This window comes from Rhinolophus sinicus, chromosome 2 (assembly GCF_057876585.1).
Source record: "Rhinolophus sinicus isolate RSI-liver-muscle chromosome 2, RSI-T2T, whole genome shotgun sequence".
Lineage (NCBI taxonomy): Eukaryota > Metazoa > Chordata > Mammalia > Chiroptera > Rhinolophidae > Rhinolophus > Rhinolophus sinicus.
This window is the reverse complement of record NC_142502.1, coordinates 19,098,424-19,116,108: the sequence shown is the minus strand read 5'-3', so window position 1 is coordinate 19,116,108 and position 17,685 is coordinate 19,098,424. Positions and strand designations below refer to the sequence as shown.

Here is a 17,685-nt window from a genome sequence, read left to right as displayed (position 1 = left end):
CTGAATATGTATGCCTGGTCTGTGATATACATATATTTTAAAACAGAAATGGAAAAAAATTAAGCATTGGCTCATGAAGCCCAGTTTATTCCATTGCCTGGTGGGTAAAGTGTGAGTGTTCTGTTCCCTCTGATTTGAAACCTTTAGTTTGTTTGTGGCCTGGTCTCCTGAGGGTGGTAGCGAAGGCCTCTTGCTTCACTGTGGGGAAGTGTGTTCTGACTTTAAGCCTGCATTTTCTTTGGCTGGCTTTCACAGTTGCTCATCTGGCAGAGCTGAGACATACAAATTGCAGAAGCATTTTTATCAGTTTTGTGAAGCGATTCTCAAAAAAAATTTTAACACTTAAAGTTTAGGTAGAGAATATGCAAACTTAAAATTGCTGAACTTGAGTTCGGGCAGATATCTGCTTCTCCCCTTTTGAAGACAAAGGTGAGCCAAGTTTTCATTTAGTTACTATTGCATATCTGAAATTTCAATTGATAGAACATAAACGAGGAAATCTGTGGAGAATTTTTTATAGATTTCACGGTGAAGAGCCATTCAAATGTGTTCCTTTTGGAGGCAGTGGGACATTGCTTTTAGTGTGCTATAGTTTTCCCATTTTTCTTTTCATATTAGCAGTTGATGGCCACAAAAATAGAAGTGGGGAAAGAACAGGGAGATTTGTAGAGGAGGGTTCAACAGAGGCATCTCACAGGTGTCTAAGCCTCTTTAGCACTGTGAAAGAGATTGTACAAGCTCCCTTGTGTCATGATAAACAGCATCTCTAGCAGAGATTTGAGCTTGAGACTTGCACACTCGGTCTACCATTGATTTGTTTTCGTGACTATGGGTATGGCAACTCAACTAATTGTTTTAGGGGCCATAACCATTCAAGTGGTTCCTTAAGAAGTTTGAGTTTATGTCTATTCACCAGTACCTCTAAGAAGCATACAGTAAAATATATTCCATATTCCTAAACAGGTTCCAAATAGGTTTTGGCTATCTTATGTAAGTTTGCTTGTTGTTTTTTTTCCTGTTGTTTATTTTCATTCAATTTGATTTTTTTGTTTGTTTTGGTTCCAAACATACTTGCGAAATGACTTTCACCAGGCTACTATGGTTAACGTAAAAAAAAAAAAAAATATTTCACATGCTGTGCCAAGTACAGAGTGAGTACTTAATAAATGATTTTGACTGAGCCTATTAGTATTTGTCATTGTTAAACACATTTGGTAGTATATGCTGAGTCTTTGTAATTGAAGATCAACTTTGGGATCGATCTGCTGAGAGAAACGACTTTTCACCCTCCACCTAGAAAGGGGTGAGCAGAGCTCTTCCATTCAGCTGTGTGACTCCAGCATTTCCACCTTCAGAGATGGGCCCTGATTGGTGCAGGGATGGGTAGGCCAGTGAGCTATAAAGAGAGGATTGTTGCAGTGGTGGTAGTTGTCGGGGAAAGAAGCTCTTTCTATTAAGCAGAGCTAGGACACCCATTTTCAGCTGCACCTGGTCCAGAAAGCTTTTAGCTCCAATTGCTACAGGTAGCTGTCCGCTAAACATGAGGGGAGCCAGACTGAAGGGTAGGGTCAGGGGGAGTTCACATTGTTTTCCCTGTTGGGGAAATAAAAAATTATGTCAACAAAAAATCCCCTATTCATTATAAAACACTGAGAAAACACAATTTATTGTTGAATATACAGATTGGGTGCATGCAGGCAGTTGGTAAAAGACTGGAAAGTCTGAAAGAATTTCATGCAGCTATACCATAACGTAGAAGAAAGTGCAATGGGTACTTACCTCTTGGAGAGACAAATGGATGCACCTTGTGGGGGGTCTCCTGTCTACCTCCTGAGAGATTCCTGAGGAAAGTTTGAGGTTTTTGTTATTTTGCATTGGAAAATTAGAGACAATTGATCTAACTCCTGACCAAAAAGTTGGGTCTCATATGTTTTTAAGGAGACACCCTAAGGGGAAGGAAGGGGCAGGGCAGCTGCCCCTCCTCTATCAAACCAAGAAAATGTCACTTACCTTTCTATGATCATTATCACGGCCATGAGAAGGCCTCGCTCTGGTCCCGTGGAGGCCTCACCATCTTTTGAGGAACTGCTTCTTCAGACGTTGCCACTGCTTTGCCAGTTGTGTATGTGGGTTGAGCTGCGCTGTCTCCTGAGTCTGCCTCCACGCGTGCCTGCTGTGCGTGTGGAGTTGGCTTTCTTCAGCGTGCAGATCTTACCTGGTTGTTTGCCCATGGAGTATACACGTGGCCCTGCCTCTGGCCGCCAGGTGTGGGAGCCCCACATGTGGTTTCTGATCACCCCAGTTTGGTCAGCGTGATCTCAGTGACTTGACTTACCAAAAACTGTGTTACTTGCTGTATGACTTCTGATGCTCGTGAAAGGTATTACTTGGTTTAGCTTATGTTTTATAGTATATTGTAATTTTTCAGGTAAATTTTCATTGATTGGATTCCCACATGAACGCTGCGTAAATCCTGGCTCTGTGGGTATTGTGGTGCTAGTGTGACTCCCTGAGCCATCTGTTTCTCTTGGGTGTGTCTCTCCCTCCGTCCTTCCAAGCCAGCTTCGAAATGGACTGTTGTTCAGCTCGCTGTAAGATCTTCTGGTGACAACCATGATTCTTAAAGAGGAAGGCTGAGAGCTGTGCACGCACTAGTTCTTTCAGTGACTGTAGCACATCCTGCTGGTTTGCCTGGTCAAGGGCTTCCAGACCTGTTGGGGCATTTCGTAGCACTCATTGTGCTTCCAGTCAACAGCCTGGCTGCCTTCGTTCCTCCACCAAGGGGTTAAATCACAAAGTCTGTGCTGAAGATGATACAGTCTTCATTTCATTGCTTAAACTACACACTTCAAAGCTGTGATAAACCTCATTTTATCAGTTTACTTCATCTTGACTAGAGATAGCATTTTAAAAAATCCATTATTTAGTTACACAATAATACATATTACAAAAATATAGGTAACAGAGAAATAAAAAAAGAAATTTTTTTCTTTCGCCACTTTTAATTCTACTACCAAGAGAAAAGTATAATATTTCGTTGTTGTAAAATATTTAAAAATATATATTTATAAGTAGACGCACTGTAATCAACCAAAATGGGATTGGACACTGTGTTCTCACACTGATGCATTATTGATTTTGAGAAAATGAAGAATCACAAGAGCCAAGAAGGATGCTACATTTGTGTCAGTGCTGAGATTTGGGATTCATAAATTAAAGATTCTGAGTCTAAAAATATTAAAAGAAATATTAAGTTAAATTACTCATTTCTTTTTGAATTTTTAAAATAACCAACCCGTTGCAAAGAAAAATCACTCAAAGGAAAATAAAAGAGAGTGAGATTATAGAATTTACAATATGTTATCAGATGCTGGAGCATCATTTTTCAATTGATCGGGGGCATCAAATGAATCTGAAAAGAATGCAAATACATTATGGTATATATACTATATATGTTTGTGTATGTGTATATGACATATATACACATACACTGTAAATAGTGGGGATAGTAACTGAATTGCATGGGCCACCTTGAATCCTGTTTTGAAAATAGGCAGGGCATAAATAAATATCAGAATAGCCGAACAGTGTCAGAGGGCTCACATTTATTATTTGTTTGTAAGATACCGTTATCAGACATGTTAGTGGTGAAAGCATTTAAAAACTTATCTTTTCACTCTTTATTATACACAGTTCTAACTTGATTCCTTATAATGGGATTAGGTAACTCACTGCACAGATTCTGTCTCTGTACAGTGTCTGTTACTTGGTAGACATTTGGCAGAACCAAGCTAGTTCATGAGTCTCTGTGAATGTGCTCACATGTTTGGTTGGGCCTGCTTGTGTTTACATGTGTTTGGAGTCTGAGTGCCTTGAAAGCAAGGACGGCGTTTGTCAGCCTGACTGCCCAGTGTCATCACAGCACACCACAGAGAGGCACGGATCCGTCTTCCAAATGGAAAATCCAAACCCCAACTTCACCTCTGGTTTGTTTGTTGTCGGTACAAAGAATTAGCCCTTTGCCCTTTGAAGAACTCCAAACTGCACTTCCTGAATTTTCCCTTCTTATTCAATCATTTATAGGTATTTTTCTATTACTACTACTATTGTTGCTGAAAAACTTGACCTATGATGGAAATAATGATGTTTTGGGAATATTGAGGAAGAGGAAGACTATTACAGTATCAGACTAGAGAGAGGATGCAGCCTGTGGGGAGAATGTGTTTTTGAGGTAGAAGTGAGAAGTGGGGACTGAGTGACAGGGAAATAATCTGGCGTGATTCCTTTGTTTTTTGGTATGAACAAGTATAATGACTCTGCTGGTACTTTGCATTCAGTTATATTCCCTAGCCAAGGGATGGTGTTTTGTGTGTGTGTGTATGTGTGCGCGTGGGAGCACGTGTCCTTTCCACAGTGTTTCTCAATTCCTCAGAGGATTCACTGTTGACTAATCTTATGCTTCACCCATATGTGGTTGTGCCTTCTGCAGAGATTGCTAATCAGTCACCCTATGATCTGGGATGCTTGTACACATGATTTGTGTATCTGGCCCAATGTTTTAGAAAGTGACATATATCAGGCGATTACACATATAAATTCAGATTCCCAGCTTCTTTTGAAAAATACCGAAAGTCCAAATGACACTGGGCTGGAATTCCCACATGCCACCCTTAGCTGGAACTCAGCACTGGCTGTTGCTTTCAGCCTTGAGAGCTGGCCGATTCTGCAGGTGTGATGGGACCATCAGCTTTCCTTCATTCTGTTGGACCATCACTTGGACACGTCACATGTATTTGCAGCTCCTACCCCCCCACAGATCCCACCTGCTCCTCGTGCAGTGTGATGATATTTACTTCTGTCCTCTGACACTTAAATCCAGGAGCTTCAGTATTCCAGCTGCAGGTATTAATGAGAATCCCTGTTGTCAAAATTGTGGCGTTAGAACTGGTGCTATGAGCGTGCAAAGAAGTACAGGGAAAAAGGGGGTGAGAGGAGGGGGCAACCAAAGCCGGTTACCTGGGATCTGATACCACAAACCGGGCTCCAAATCCGTGTTCTCAAAGTCTGTGTATAACTGCTACTAAAATTATGAGGGCACAGGACTGCCACATACAGGGCATCTGTCATCTGGACTCATATCATATTGCCTTTTTAATTTTTTTAAGTTTACATGCAACCTGAGGCTTATCTGCTCTCTAAGTTCATTTGTATTGCTTTGTGTTTATTGGAAAACTATGGAAATCCTCTCTTGTGAATGGGGAGGGAGGCCAGAATTTGGCATTTCTGCAAGGCCAGTCACAAAGGAGATATTCACCCAATATTTGTCTGATTGAATTATTAAACTGTATTCTCTCTCTCAGAGAAGTCTCTACAAATACGTCTTTACAAAGAATTAAAAATCTAAATAAGAGCTTGACTGTCAGGATGACTCAGTTTTTATTTTTATTAAATGTTGACTTCTGACATTTTCAGACTGCTCCTCAGGGTGGATCTCATGTTCAGAGCCTGTGATACGAAAGCACCAGATATGCTTTAAAACTGAGTGCTTTGGAAAAAAATAGTCTTCATTTTGAGTTGATTTAAATGTGATGTACATATATCTTGTTGCTCTTTTTGTGAAATCGCTAAATATAAACCCTTCTCTTCTTCCCCAACCCCCACCCAACTGATTAGATCTTTCCTGCCCCGTATGTGGCAGTCCTGTGCCCTCATAATTTTAGTAACAGTTATACACAGACTTTGAGAACACGGATTTGGAGCCCGGTTTGTGGTATCAGATCCCAGTTGTGCCCCTCACTTCTCATGTCACTTCTAGGTTTGTTTCCTTACATTAAAATACTATTATAAAAAACAAACACTACATGCAAATAACACATCGAAATCTCTTAAAACATCTGAGCGATTGCTATTACTATGTTAAAGAACATTTCACGTTTCTACTCTGGTTTTGTATGGCCCGTGAGCTAAGAATGGTTTTTGTGTTTTTAGATGGTTGCAAGAAATCAAAAGAAGAATGATACCTTGTGGCACGTGGACATTACATGAAATTCAAATTTCAGAGTCCACAAATAAATTTTACTGGAATGCAATCATTCTGATCAGTGTATTCCTTTATGTAATGTCTGTGACTGCTTTCAAATTACAATAGGGTAGAGTAGTTTCAAGGAGTAATTTCAGTAGAGCCCACCTGGCCGGCAATGCCTATACCAGGTTCTCTCTGGACCTGTACAAAATAAGTTTTCTGACCTCTGCTCCAGGGCTCAAAGCACGAATCACCACACCTCCAGGTGTTACTCTCCCGAATTGTAGGTGGAACTTGCTCTTTGGCATAGGCTGGTTCTTTCCATTCATATCTGGGACGTTCTTAAATTGTGTTTGTCAGGAATATGTAGAATTTTGTAGTGATTGGCCGTGTATGTGGTGCCGCTGTGTTTTCTGTGTAAGTTTTAAACCACAGTTTTGGGTTTGTATGAGCCCAGGTACTTTCCTTCAGTCTGTCAGGGAGCAGATTCACAGGTTGGCTGTGTTTTCCTCTCTTCAGCCATCCCGAAGGTGGACGTGGAAGGTACCAGCTAGGAGTACACCCCAATAACACCTCCATTAGGGGTGGGGTGGGAGAGTGTTGGGAGAAGGGGATACAACACGAAATATATTTCTTACTGATTGTCATCAATGTTTATCTGAAATTTTGAAACAGAATAAAGAGAGAATTGTTGTTACTGTAGGGTTTTTGCTTTTGTTTTCAAAGAAAATAAAGTCATTGGTTACCTCGGGTGAGTGACGATTGACTTCTAGAAAGACAGGGTGTGTCTCGGTCATCTCTGTTTCGACAGAGTGCTCCACAGGGAACCTTTCTCCAAATTTGTTGTTCAGTAAAGAAGTGAATGGAATGGATCAGAGAGAAATGAACAGCGTGTCTCATCCAGAAAAATGAATGCTTCCTCTTAATTAATGCCTCCTCCTTCACCGTTGAGCAGCGGGAGAGTTTAAAGAATGATCCAGTGAGTCTGAATTACGCCCTGTCTCATGGTGCGTTCCTAAGTGTGCTCCTGTATGATTACGTTCATTATTTTTGAATGGGAGGTATCCCTAGGGCTTGCGATATTAGTGAATTCAAAAGAGAAAGACTGGGAAGGTCTTTCTCTGTGAATTGACACCAATACGTACTCAGGTTCACAGGCTGCTTTTACAGTCCTGGGAGGAAGTAGTGCTTATTTGCTTTATCCATCTTTTCAGATAGTGTTGACATTTTATGGCACCTTTATAACAGTTATGCTTGTGACATGAATGAGGATATCAACAATTTATTGAACATTTGTCATCTTAGTTTTTAATAGATGAGCAAATAGACACAGAAAGGCCAAGTAACTTGCCCAAAGTTATACAGCAGGTAAGAGGTTTCCTGTCTACAGTGAGGTCATTGATGGACATTCAGAATTATTTGTAATATGGACTAATGTTTACCTGCACTTTGTTTTATATGCTGCTGTTTTATGCTCTTTATTTATTTTTGGAAAGTGGGTAATAGATTTGAAAAGAGTTAAATGCTGCCCGGACGTTACTTAGCTGCCCTTGTCATCCGTATTTCTGACGATCCTTTCTGAGCTTAGATAGCCCTATTTGTGTCTCCCACGAACTTTACCTATATTCTTGTCTTTTCTCTCTAAGATCAGGGTTGATCAGCTCTCCCTGAAAGGGAATCTGGTTATTTGGTGGCTGCTTTGCTGAAGTGTAGTTTGGTTGGTTTAGAGAGGGGAAAAGGTCAGAGGCAGCAGATGACGAGGGCCACTTCTCCCCTGTACTTTCACTGACAGCGGGTAGGAAGTCTTTCATGTGCAAGAAGTGTCTCCTTGCTGTGCCTCCGGAAGGATTTCTGCCTCTGGCAGGAGTCTCCTGTATCATGCAAATCTGTTTGTTATTGCAGTCTGTGGAGATGATCTGTGTGTCCACGTCCCCATCGCTGCTCACGAAAATGGCCACTGGGAAGAGAAAAGCAGCTTTGTTTCTGACACGAATAAGTTAAAGTTTACTCTTTCCTGTGTCCGTGGTGAAAACTTTACCATACTTCCCCTCATTTAGACTATATGGATTATGGAAAAGCCACATGTTAGAAATCATTAGCTGACTATACATTATACTTAATTAAAAACGTAATGCATCAGGAGGAGAGGAAAAAAAGGGACAAATGCCAAGTTTCAGGAAACCTCAGGATGGGTCCGTCTCCCCTCCTCCATTTCAAGCTCAGAGTAAAATTTTGCTTCATATGACTATGTGTGTTTTTTTAAAGTGAGAAGGTTATAAAATGTTTTTATTATTGACAGGACTTAGAGACTATTAATCTCTGTGGAGATTTTATATTAGAAGGGAATAATTTGATATAACATAATGATACAATATTTATTGCACTGTGCTTTATAGTTTTCTGGACATTTTCACATAGTATTAATTATTTGATCTTTACTAGAACCTGTGATTTGGAAAGAGGTTAAGTAGCTGACTTAGGTTCGCCAGTAAATTAATGGTCAAACTGAGGTTAAAACGGAGCTTCCTGATTTTCTGTGAGGTAATTGCCCTGTTGCACATAACCGTCAGATCACACACACACAGACAGGTCCGCATCTGCCTGGAAGGGATTGTATCTTCTGGCTTCAGACACTAGAGTATGTTTATCGGTGGAAGCTGATGCTATTTATCAATCAGGGATGAAAGTTTAAGAATTCTATAAGCTTTGTCATTCAAGACACTGGACTGGGACTGGACTTAGGCACAGAGCCCAAAGTGTCCTAATCATTCAGAAAGTAATAGCTAGAAATATAGACGTAGCACCAAAGAGCTGAAATTGATAATGAAATGACCTGTTCCCATAATGGAAATGCAGAAAGACAGCATCATACAATGAATGTCAAGGGCAGTGATGGAATAAGAATCCACACACTTTCCATTGGCCTCTGTACCCAGGTGTCGTATCCTCATTTATATTTTTAATGCATCTTTTCATCATGTCTTCTCAGGGATGTATACCATCGTCAAGTCATATTGACATTAACCATAGTTGTATTCACTCCCTTTCTAATAAATAATACAATTTAAATTTTTCAGCTTAAAACATTTCTTAAGAGATTTCAAAGTCCTCTTTATTTGTACTTGTTCTTTCAATTCAAGGCAAACTTCAATAGTCTGCTGATCATCTAGAATTTTTAATTAGGAAAAAAAATGAAACCCTTCATTTGTTTCAGGCATGTATGGAATTTCAGCTACTGAATTAACTGGTATTTCACTGTTTCTTATACAGAGTGGGAAACCACCCATCAGTGATATGTTCACAGACCTCAAAGATGGAAGGAAACTATTGGATCTTCTAGAAGGCCTTACAGGAACATCACTGGTGAGAGAATGTTTGAGAACCAGCTTAATGGAGTGTCTGTCTCTGATCATTATTGATACCTGAAGACTCACTGTGCGTACTTACAATGTAAAGGCTGAAATAGGAATATTAAAAAAGAGTTTCTTTATGAATTCTTTGATAGAGCAATATTTAGGCTTTCTGGAAGGCTCCATTTTTATCAAAGATAAAAATTACCTTAGAAGTTTATTGCTCTCAGATAGCCCAGCAGAGAATTTCAAAGAAGAATGGATATGTGAAGAGGGTATAATGTGTTGAGTAATAGTGTAGAGACAAACAATAAACTGTTATTCAACAAATACTAAAACAAGGTTGTTAAAAGCTATGACATTTATTTTTATTCATGTTTTCAGTATTATCTCTGCATTTGTTTCTTCATCAAATCCCACTCTATTACTTTACGTGTGAGATACTGTGCTGTCACACAGAAGTAACTCTGCTAATGAAGGGGATGCATTTTGTGGGTGCAAACTTGAACACCAGAGGTAGAATTACTATAAAAGGCATAGAGAGATGCACTCCCGGAGATGAATCCCTTTCTTGCCAAACTGTGGGTTGTTACACTCTCCCTTTTGCATTCCAGATGGTGGGTAGACCCTGTTGGAGAGGCTGATCTCTGTCAGATAAGATTCCCTGGCCAGTGAGGCAGAAAGAAGCTGCCGAGATCACCTTTCCCCAGGTGGCGATTCCTGCCTTCCCAGTGAACCCTTGTAATGCTAGCTGGAACCTGGGAGAGTGCTTCTGAATCCCCCTGCTCTGTGCCGTGTGGAGGTGATGCGACTTCTAAATCTCTCTGCATCCAGACTGATTTAGATAAAGGAAACTTTGCCCCCAAACTTGTTGCACATTAGAATCACCAGGGAAATCTTTCCGTGAGTTCCAAACCTGAACTACACCTGAGACTCACTAACTCACAGTCTTTGGGGGTGAGGACAGACAGAGGCATTGGTATTTTTGGAAGCTCCCTGGGAAATTCCAGTGTACAGATAAACTAGGGAACTAATATCTGAAGATGTTGTTGGTGAGGGAGTTTGCGTTCTGTCGACGTTGGCCCGCACGTGGCCTGAGAAAGCAGCCAGAGCAGCTGGCACCGATGCTGTTCTCTGTCCTTCTCAGTGTCCGTGTCTGAGGAGGTGCAGGGACTGTCTCATTTGATTTTGTGTTTTGTTTTCCAGCCGAAGGAACGTGGTTCTACAAGGGTACATGCTTTAAATAACGTCAACAGAGTGCTGCAGGTTTTACATCAGAACAATGTAAGTTTGCCGTGTGACTTTTGGAGGTCTTTGGTGCCTCCCAATGATTCATTGTGAAAATTATTCATTCATTCATTTATTTGTTGTGAAACCAGCCGCCTACTCTGTGCATTGGCCTCAACTAATTTTTGGAAACAATTTTCTTAGGAGAAGTATTGAACCTTATCAGTGAAGGAATAGTTGTGCTTTTTCTGATTGCTTTGTTGATCTAGGGTACAAATCATACATTTTTGAGATTTAGGTTTACCTGATTCTCTAAAATGAAATTTCTCTCATCATGCACTGGTATTGCTGTCCAAAGGTGCTAAAACAAAAACCTGGGCTTCTGTGGAGAAATTGTCCTAAAAGTCCTGTTTTCATTTTCTTAGGTGGATTTAGTGAATATAGGAGGAACTGACATTGTTGACGGAAATCACAAACTGACTCTGGGGTTGCTTTGGAGCATCATTTTGCACTGGCAGGTGGGAAATTTTTAATCACTTCTTTATAGGAATTGAAAATGTATCATTTGTGTATTAGTTTCTTAGGGCTGACATCTTAAAGTACCACAAACTGAGTGGCTTCAGCAACAGAAATTTATTTTCTCACAGTTCCAGAGAAATCTGAGAGCAAGGTGTCAGCTGGATTGGTTTCTTCTGCGGCCTCTCTCCTTGGCTTGCACACGCTGTCTTCTCTGCAGCCTCACGTGGTCTTCCCTCTGTGGGCGTCCATATTCTAATCTATGCTTCTTATACCAAGATACCAGTCATACTGGATTGCCCCCCACCCCATATGGCCTCAATTTACCTTATTACTTCTTTAAAGACCCTATCTCTAAATACATTCACATTATGAGATTACTAGGGGTTAGGACTTCATTCAAAATATGAACACAATTGAACTCATAACAGTTTGGAATGGAAGAGACTGACTGCTCTATTTTCCTGGCATAGAAAAACAGTATCTTTTTTAATACTAAATTTAAAAATTGACATAATTTTAGTTGAAAAAATAGCTCAAAGAATTCCCAGATACCTTTGACTCAGATTCCGCAGATGTTAACAGTTGTCTATATATCTATGTTCTCTCCCTTTCTCTTAGCTTAAATACATCATTGTGCATTTTCTAAAAAGCAAATCATTCTCCTGAAAACAAGGAATTCTCTTGCGTGACTACAACATAATAGTAATATCATAACATAAAATGTATATAATAATAGTGATATTTATCGTTAATTTACTATGTCTTGTTAGTCTTCTTTATCGTGTAATAGATTCTTTCTTTATGTTTCAAATTTGGAAAGTCATTTTTGAAGAATACTGGACCGTTATTTTGAAGACTGGCCTTCCATGTTGGTTTGGTTGATACTTTCTCATGCTTAGATTCAGGTTACTCATTTTTGGCAGGAATGCCACGAAAGTGACATTGAGTTCTCAGTGTACCACATCAGGAAGCATGTACTGTTCATTAGGCCTTTTCTGGCAGTGTTAACTTTCAGCATTTGGGTCATGTCGCTGCAAGTGTCTCCACTGTAAAGTGACTTTGTTATTAAAATATATCTTGTGGGATATACTTTGAAACTGTGTAAATATTCGGCTACTTATCAAATCTTTGTCCATTAGTTTTAAGATCCATTCATAATTCTTACCTGATCATTTATTGTTATGATGCTTGGCAAATACTGATATTCTAATTTCATCATTTCTTGTACATTTTATTAATCGGTTTTCTACTTGTAAGGAAGAGCTTTCCCGTATCTCTTGTTTATCTATCTATCCATCTATCTATCTATCTATCTATCTATCTATCTATCTATCTATCTATCTATCTATCTATCTATCTATCATCTATCTCTATCCATCCATCCATCCATCCATCCATCCATCCATCCATCCATCTATCTATCTATCTCTATCCATCCATCCATCCTTCCTTCCATCCATCCATATATTAGTGCACCCTCAGGGATTTTTACTTATTTAGTAGGTTATAATTTTCTACTCTCATTATTTATTTTGATGTTCATATTGTCCTAGATTTGGCCCATGTGATCCACTTAAATCAGCTCTTGTTTCCTTTTGATATGTCCACATCATTCTTTGAGCCCTTACTTAAAACACATATATTACTTTAGACTAATGTTGTAAAATATTAGTTCTTGATTATAATTGTCAGTGCCACTAGGAAAGGTATAGCAGTCTTTCATCTTATAGTCAGTCAAAAGTTCTTCCTTGCATCCTTGTTTTTGTAGAAAATAAAAACTGAGTTTTATTCCTATTAAATGGTCTTTGTAAATATATATTATTAAAATATTACTTTTTTAGTGACTATGAAAGTAATGTTCATTGTTGCCAAACCTAATATAAGTATTGCTTAAGATATAGAAACTACTGTAATGTGTAAAGGTGATGTAACAATCATCTCCAAATCCTAGTACCCCAAATAATTCCTGTTCAAAATGCATTTATCTTTCTAATGTTTAAAGGAAAGTTTGAAATGAAATGAATACCAATGACCTCATCCTTAATAGTTTATTAATCTAATATTCCGTAATCAAGGACTTGATTCCAGTAACTGTTTTAAGTTATAGGCAGGCATGGTTTCTCTTCCACAGGTCAAAGATGTCATGAAGGATATCATGTCAGACCTGCAGCAGACAAACAGCGAGAAGATCCTGCTGAGCTGGGTGCGCCAGTCCACCAGGCCGTACAGTCAGGTCAACGTCCTGAATTTCACCACCAGCTGGACGGATGGACTTGCCTTTAACGCGTTGCTCCACCGACATAAGTGAGACATTACTCAGACGCGGGCTTTCCAAATCTGTGACTCCTCTCTGCTTCTCTCTTACTACTTCTCCCAAAGCCCTCTCCCCACTACCACCGCTGTCCTCCCTGCACACGCGCTACCAAAACATTAAGAAAAGAAAGGTCATGGAAGAAAACTACCCATCCAGTCTTCATTTCTGTAAGACTTAAATGGCACCGTGCAACCTCCATGGTGCCCTCTACATCTTTATAAGTTAAAAAAGTGTAAAATGATTCACATATTACAGTTCAATCCTACTCATTCAGCACTAACCAGTAATATGTACAAAGAGTTGTGTTAGTGTTCAATCTCGTACCAAAAGGAAAGTTCTATAAATTTAATGTAATCCCAATTAAATACAGAAAGTGATTTTTTTTTTTTCCATGAAACTGGTAAACAGATTCTAATGATATGAAAGACCAAAGGTCCAAGAAGAGCCAGTACACTCATAAAGAAGAAGATCCAGGCTGAAACACTTCTCAAACAGGAAACCAAAATTAATTATGCAGCTATGTTAATTAAGGCTATGTAGTACTATGAGTACGCTAGTGTAACTATAGGCTGAACCATGTGAAATTGTTAATATTTGACGCTATTGGACATATAAGAATGGCAGTTTCATATATTGCAACCTGACAAATAAAGAGCTCACATAGCTCTATCCTGACACATAACTGAACCGATATTTCAGATTAATAGATGGTATGGCACAATTGGTTACCCATATGTAAATAATTTATTGGATCTCTACCTCACGATACCCACAAATAAATTTCAGATGAAGCAAGGATTTCAGTGTGAAGGCAAAATTTATTATATGTTTTATTACTATTTTAAATTATTTATTTTCTCAAGTTTTGATTCCTGTATGTTCTTTGCTGGTCTATAAAAATACAGTTGACTTTTTACAGCTTAGATCTGGAAACTTGTTAAATTTTTACAAATTTTAAATTTGTTTCTGTGGACTGAAAAAATTTTTTTGATAGACTGTCCATGAATTATAATAGGTTTTTTCTCTTCTCTTTTCTTTTCCCTTCGTTTGTGCCTCATCCTTCAATACAATGTTGATTTGAATTGGTGATAATGAGCAGAAAGTTTCCTTCTTGATAATGAGGGAGTGGTTTTAATGTTTTACCATAAGAATGATATTTGCTGTAGCTTTTTTGATATACTTTTTATCTGGTTAAACAACCCCCAAACCCAATCTTCTTTCACTTCTCCTTTATCAGTTTAAGGAGGTTACCCTTTGTTGCTAGTTGGTTAAGAGATGTTGTTAGAAAACTTGAATTTTAGCCCAAACTTTTTTTCATTGATTACTTAATTGATTTATAAGTATGTGTGGAGTACTGTCTCTGTGCTAGGCACAGGTTGTATATAGAGAACAAAACAGGCAAAAATCCCTGTTTGAGTTTACATTCAAACAGAGGGGAACAGACAATAAAAAATAATAAGAAAAGAAGCTGTAAGTTGTACAGCATAAAGAAGTGATAAGCATGCTCAAGCAAAATTTACCTGGCAAGAGGGCAGGAGATACTTGGTATGTAGGAGGCCAGGGGGTGCAGTGGCATGAGTAGGGGGTGTCATAGGAGATGAAGTCAGAGGGAACTGGGGTGGGAATGGAGGAGGCAAATCCCGGAAGTTAGGTTAGGTAGGTCTAAGACGCAAGAACAGATAGAGTGCAGGGAAAAAAAAAAGATAAACTTTTGGTTAAGTCAAAGCAGTAGTAATGTCCAGTTTGAGGGATTAAAATAAAATCAGGATAGAAATAAAATACTAGACAATAGGAATATGGAGGAGGGTGACTGGAGGGAAATTCTTTCAGGGCCTTTGTTTTAGGAGCAACCTGTGAGCAGATTGAAGCTGGATTTTTCTACTCTGCTAATCTTGGTCTTTTAATTGGAGAATTAGTCCACTAACATTGATGGTGATAATTGATATATTTAGGTTCATTTTTACCAATTCTTTTGAGCTTTTCATTTCTCTTTTCTGTATCTTTTTTCTTTCTTGTATTGGTAGGTTCTCTCCCTCCCCCCCTTTTTTCTTTTACTATTTAGGAAATATTATATGACATTTCTAGTCTTTTAGTGGTTACTTGAGAAATTTTAAATGGCGTATTTAACTGACACAAAAACCTTGGAATGTTTTACCTGTTGTTTTCATATTTATAAGTTATTTTAAGATATTATATATGAGACAAGTCTTTGAAATATAAAATTAAACTTTTAATTTAAACTCACAAATAAAATCTAAAACTGAAATGTATTAGATTATAATCATGACCACTTTGTTTCCACATATTTCATCTTTATTGCATTTTGTTTGCATGGTGATATTTCAGACCTGAACTCTTCAGCTGGGATAGAGTTGTCAAAATGTCTCCGATTGAGAGACTTGAACATGCTTTCAGCAAGGCTCAAACTTACTTGGGAATTGAAAAGCTGTTAGATCCTGAAGGTATTGTTTGGTGTTTAATGTCAAGTTTGATTTTGCTTTACAATTTTGAATACTTGAAAAGCAGTGTTTTTCTTTTTAGAAGTAATTATGAGAACTGAGTAGTGATTTTCCTTTTGAGGTATGGTGCAAGTCATTTTATTGCAGACAAGTTATTATTACTTTTGTACTAAACAGTTTGTAGAATCCTTTGGGAAGAAATTTAATTACATCATTGGAGAAGAGTTATTTGATACCAGTATAAGATTTAAAGTTTTAGAAAAACAGAATTATTAGATAAACAATTCAGTATTTGGTTTATTTCATTACAGTGCATTTTTATGTAAGCTTTTTGCATGTGATGTAAAAATTTTAGTTACAAATGTTGTAGAGTTGAAGTCTAGACTTATTTTCATAATATAAATAAAATCTGTGGCATTACCTTAAATGGTAGCTGGTCTTTGAGCATTTGGGGGAAGCTTTCAGGGAAGAATTTTAAGAAATGGGATACTGAACAAAAATAAGTGACTGTCTTTGCCTTTGTCTCATATATGAAATAGAAACTTACTGACCTATGGTATTGCAAAGATCATATAATTGTATTGTTTATGGGTACTCAGGATAGTTATATCTACCATTGAGCAATTCACATATTTTGGACATCTAATTTAAGCTGATCCTTATTTTCTTCCACTTTCAGATGTTGCTGTTCAGCTTCCTGACAAGAAATCCATAATTATGTATTTAACATCTTTGTTTGAGGTGCTCCCTCAGCAAGTGACTATAGATGCCATCCGTGAAGTAGAGACACTGCCAAGGAAATACAAGAAAGAATGTGAAGAAGGAGAAATGAATATACAGGTACAAGTCAATTTTTATTGAAATGTTTGACTTGCCGTATTTCTTTTCTCTTAGGTACTAGATAAAAATACTTTTAGGGGATTTTTTGTCTTACCTGAGAACATCTTGGTTTGTCAGCTTATGTAAGCCTCAGAAGTTCAGTTTATCAGGAAGAACACTGCCACATGTCACATGCATGTAATGGAAAACCATGGCTCAACTGATTTTATTAAGAAGGAAAATATATTATTTCACACAATAAAGCTGGAGTTAGGGTCCAGAGCTGTGATCATGCTCCCGCTTCATGACGTGCTTAAGAACCGATGTTTTTCTTTTATTTGGTCGCCATCTTTTATCACTGTCATCATGTGCTGAAGATGGTTTTGCTCATGTCAGCCTAGCTTTGTTCTAAGTACTAATTTTCCTTTTGCCTCTAACAAAAGGATGTTTACCGTTATGTTTTCACAAGGACTATCAAAATACAAGCTTTATTTTCCCTTTCATTTAGGAGGAATAATTGACAATATGTTACTTGGGGAGTTTTTCACTTGAAGGCTTGCATTGGTTTTACTCATTACGATATAAATGAGTTTTGTTTTTTTTTCTTGTTTCTTTTCCAGGAGATATAAAGTCATGAATTTTTCTTCCTGAATTATCCTGCCTTGAATCAATCTATATTTTATCTTAATTCTGTTTTAGTCTAATTAGTCCTCTTCACAAAATGAGAGAATCTTAATAGTTGAGCGAGATTTTTAAAACGTCATTTGGTGCAACACTTTAGCAACCAAGAAAGATACACATGAATTTCAGAATAGGAAAAACACTTTAGAGGGCAGAAAACATGGGCGTTGAAGCTTAAATTTTATCCCTGTTCCTACTTGTTTTGGATTGGTTACTTCCCTTCTCAACCACAGTTTCATCTGTAAAATCTGGATAAAACCATCCAGTTCATAAAGATAATGAATTCAGAGTTTC

At 38.1% G+C, this 17,685-nt stretch overlaps 1 protein-coding gene across 9 annotated transcripts in view; it reads left to right on the top strand.

Moving 5' to 3' along the window:
• Positions 1–17,685, top strand: part of UTRN (utrophin) — a 463,108-nt gene that overhangs the window by 98,648 nt on the left and 346,775 nt on the right. For all 9 annotated transcript variants that reach the window (XM_088795414.1, XM_088795413.1, XM_088795412.1 and 6 more), the window contains 6 exons: positions 9,293–9,385; positions 10,579–10,656; positions 11,025–11,117; positions 13,250–13,422; positions 15,779–15,894; positions 16,571–16,731. In XM_088795414.1, the coding sequence (XP_088651540.1) occupies positions 9,293–9,385; positions 10,579–10,656; positions 11,025–11,117; positions 13,250–13,422; positions 15,779–15,894; positions 16,571–16,731 (714 nt within the window). The remainder of the gene's footprint in view (positions 1–9,292; positions 9,386–10,578; positions 10,657–11,024; positions 11,118–13,249; positions 13,423–15,778; positions 15,895–16,570; positions 16,732–17,685) is intronic.